Below are 2,624 nucleotides of genomic sequence, written 5' to 3'. Positions count from 1 at the left end.
GTGTTAGCGAGGATGGTCTTGATCTACTGACCTTGTGATCCGCCCGCCTCGGCCTCCCATAGTGCTGGGATTACAGGCGTGAGCCACTGCACCCAGCCACGTTCTTTTGTTTCTTTTTTTGAGACAGAGTCTCACTCTGTCGTCCAGACTGGAGTGCAGTGGCGTGATCTCAGCTCACCATAAGCTCTGCCTCCCGGGTTCACGCCGTTCTCCTGCCTCAGCCTCCCAAGTAGCTGGGACTACAGGCGCTTACCACCACGCCCGGCTAATTTTTTTTTGAGTATTTTTAGTAGAGACGGGGTTTCACCGTGTTAGCCAGGATGGTCTTGATCTCCTGACCTCGTGATCTGTCCGCTTTGGCTTCCCAAAGTGCTGGGATTACAGGCGTGAGCCACCGTGACCCGCCCAAGCTGAGTAGGTTCTCAATACCTCATCCATTATGCATGATCTCATGCTGTTTCAACCTTGTACTATTTTAAGCAATATAACCCTTGCTTTACTAGTGAAGAAACCATCACTCCTCAGTAAATGGTACTATCCTTCTAAAGTCACCATGCTCATCTTTCTCAAGAAATTATGACTTTCAGCCTTCCTAAATTTTAATACTTTGTATAAAAATGCATTACGGATTCTAGTCAAATTAATGACTAAAGGGAGTAAGATTCTGGCAGTCAGGGCTCCTCAGGGATGTTTGCAATTCTGAGACTCAACAATTGCTAAAATATAAAAGCGAAGGACTTCCTTGAAATCACTTCTTTCTGGATGGGTATGAATGAGTTTCACAGGTGTCTGAATAAGTGGGAAAACTCAAGACTAAGAGAAAGAGAAAAACAGAAAAGGAGGAAGTGAGTCAAGTGAAGTATAAACCAAATAACTGTTTGTCACACAAGGAGACAACAATAGTTGTTTTAGCTGTTCTCACTAATTTTTAGATCAATGAGGTTTTCATGCTTGGTAGAGATGGAAAAAATAGAATGAATGACTACACTAACTGTATTTTAATTAGACTCATAAACATACAAAATAAGGGAGGTGGGAAGTAGTGAGCTTCAGTCCAGTTTACATTGCTCTATTTTAGCCATTAAAACCCAGAGGGAGTAGCCATTCAATCCATTGATCAGTCTGTTCCTCTCACACTCTCCCTCCTTCTGGCCTGTTTGTTGTTGAGCATATCTAAAGCTCAGCACTAAGTAATAAAATACTGAAAATGGGGTAATATTCTCCATCTCAAACATTTAAGTCGTATGTTCATTCCTTTAATAGGTACAAAAATACTGGAATCATAAGTCATTGTGCTCGTTTTAGCCAGTGTGCTCTCAAAAGAATAAAATGATCCACAGCAAGAAAGCTGGAGGCGCTGAGTAAACTATTTTCTCAGGCCCCATGATTCTTTGATGTGATGATGTGGTTCAAAATTTCATCTGAGACTTTAAAAAAAAATAATAGTTTACTCATGTGCTAAAGACAATTTTGAGAATTAGAATTTAAGTTCTAATGATGATGAATGAGAGAGTCTCTAACCAAATAGTAAAATCTCCATGCAGCCCCTGCAGAAGACCAAAGGCACGAGGGGACAACATGGTTTCATCAGGGATGAGTGTGCTTAGCTCATAAATCTTCAAATAGAAAGAACTAGAAGCTAGCCTCACCAGTATTCAAGTATTTTTCACTTCTAAAAAACATTTCCATGATTTAAGATGCAGCCAAGAAAGACAATAGCAGCAGCAAAATGCCAAAAACCCACTTGTTGGGCTAAAGGTCTTAACGTTTCATTTGGAAACTGTGTGGTTCTATTCCGCACTTTATCCTACTATTAATAAGCAAATTTGGGCAAATAAATCCATCTCAAAGAAGTCAGAGAGGTGACAGTGGTGGGGCCTCACCTGACAGAGCGGTCATCGCTGCCTGTCACAGCCAGAGGCTTCTTGGGGTGCAGGGCCAGAGCCCAGAGCTCACCCTCGCAGTGGCCCTGCAGGATCAACATCGGCTTGTCTCGCTCTCGCACAATCACTTCAAATATCTCACTGTCCTGGGTTCCTGCTAGAAGACGGTCTGCTTTCCAGCACACGCTCCGGATAGAGAGGCCTGACAAAAATAAGGAAAACAGAAGCAAATCTTCATGCTATTCATACACATGCAAAACCTAAAGTAAATGCCCTTTAACCAAGATAGCATCAAATGTGACACATCTTAAAGACTTCTGGAGGCAGAGAATCAACGCTGCCACCATTCTGTGTTATTATTATTTTTGAGATGGAGTCTTGCTCTGTCACCCAGACTGTAGTGCAGTGGCGTGATCTCCGCTCACCACAGCCTCCGCCTCCCGGGTTCATGCCATTCTCCTACCTCAGCCTCCCGAGTAGTGGGGACTATAGGTGCTCACCACCATGCCTGGCTAATTTTTGTATTTTCAGTGGAGATGGGGTTTCACCGTGTTAGCCAGGATGGTCTTGATCTCCTGACCTCATGATCTACCTGCCTCGGCCTCCCAAAGTGCTGGGATTACAGGCATCAGCCATCACGTCTGGCCCATTCTGTGTTATTTTCTTACAAGTGTTGGATGTTTCTTCCACCCCTTGTGATCTAGTTTGTGAAAGAGCGGCTGCTCTTCCTGGACTTAGGAT

The 2,624-nt window shown here is 43.6% G+C and overlaps 1 protein-coding gene across 1 annotated transcript in view; it reads right to left on the bottom strand.

The window, feature by feature from the left end:
* Window positions 1-2,624, bottom strand: part of EML6 (echinoderm microtubule associated protein like 6) — a 261,537-nt gene that overhangs the window by 126,237 nt on the left and 132,676 nt on the right. The window contains exon 7 of the mRNA XM_011950585.1: window positions 1,884-2,085. Within this exon, the coding sequence (XP_011805975.1) occupies window positions 1,884-2,085 (202 nt within the window). The remainder of the gene's footprint in view (window positions 1-1,883; window positions 2,086-2,624) is intronic.

Source organism: Colobus angolensis, unplaced genomic scaffold (genome assembly GCF_000951035.1).
Source record: "Colobus angolensis palliatus isolate OR3802 unplaced genomic scaffold, Cang.pa_1.0 Scaffold309, whole genome shotgun sequence".
Lineage (NCBI taxonomy): Eukaryota > Metazoa > Chordata > Mammalia > Primates > Cercopithecidae > Colobus > Colobus angolensis.
This window is presented reverse-complemented; position numbering and strand designations above follow the sequence as displayed.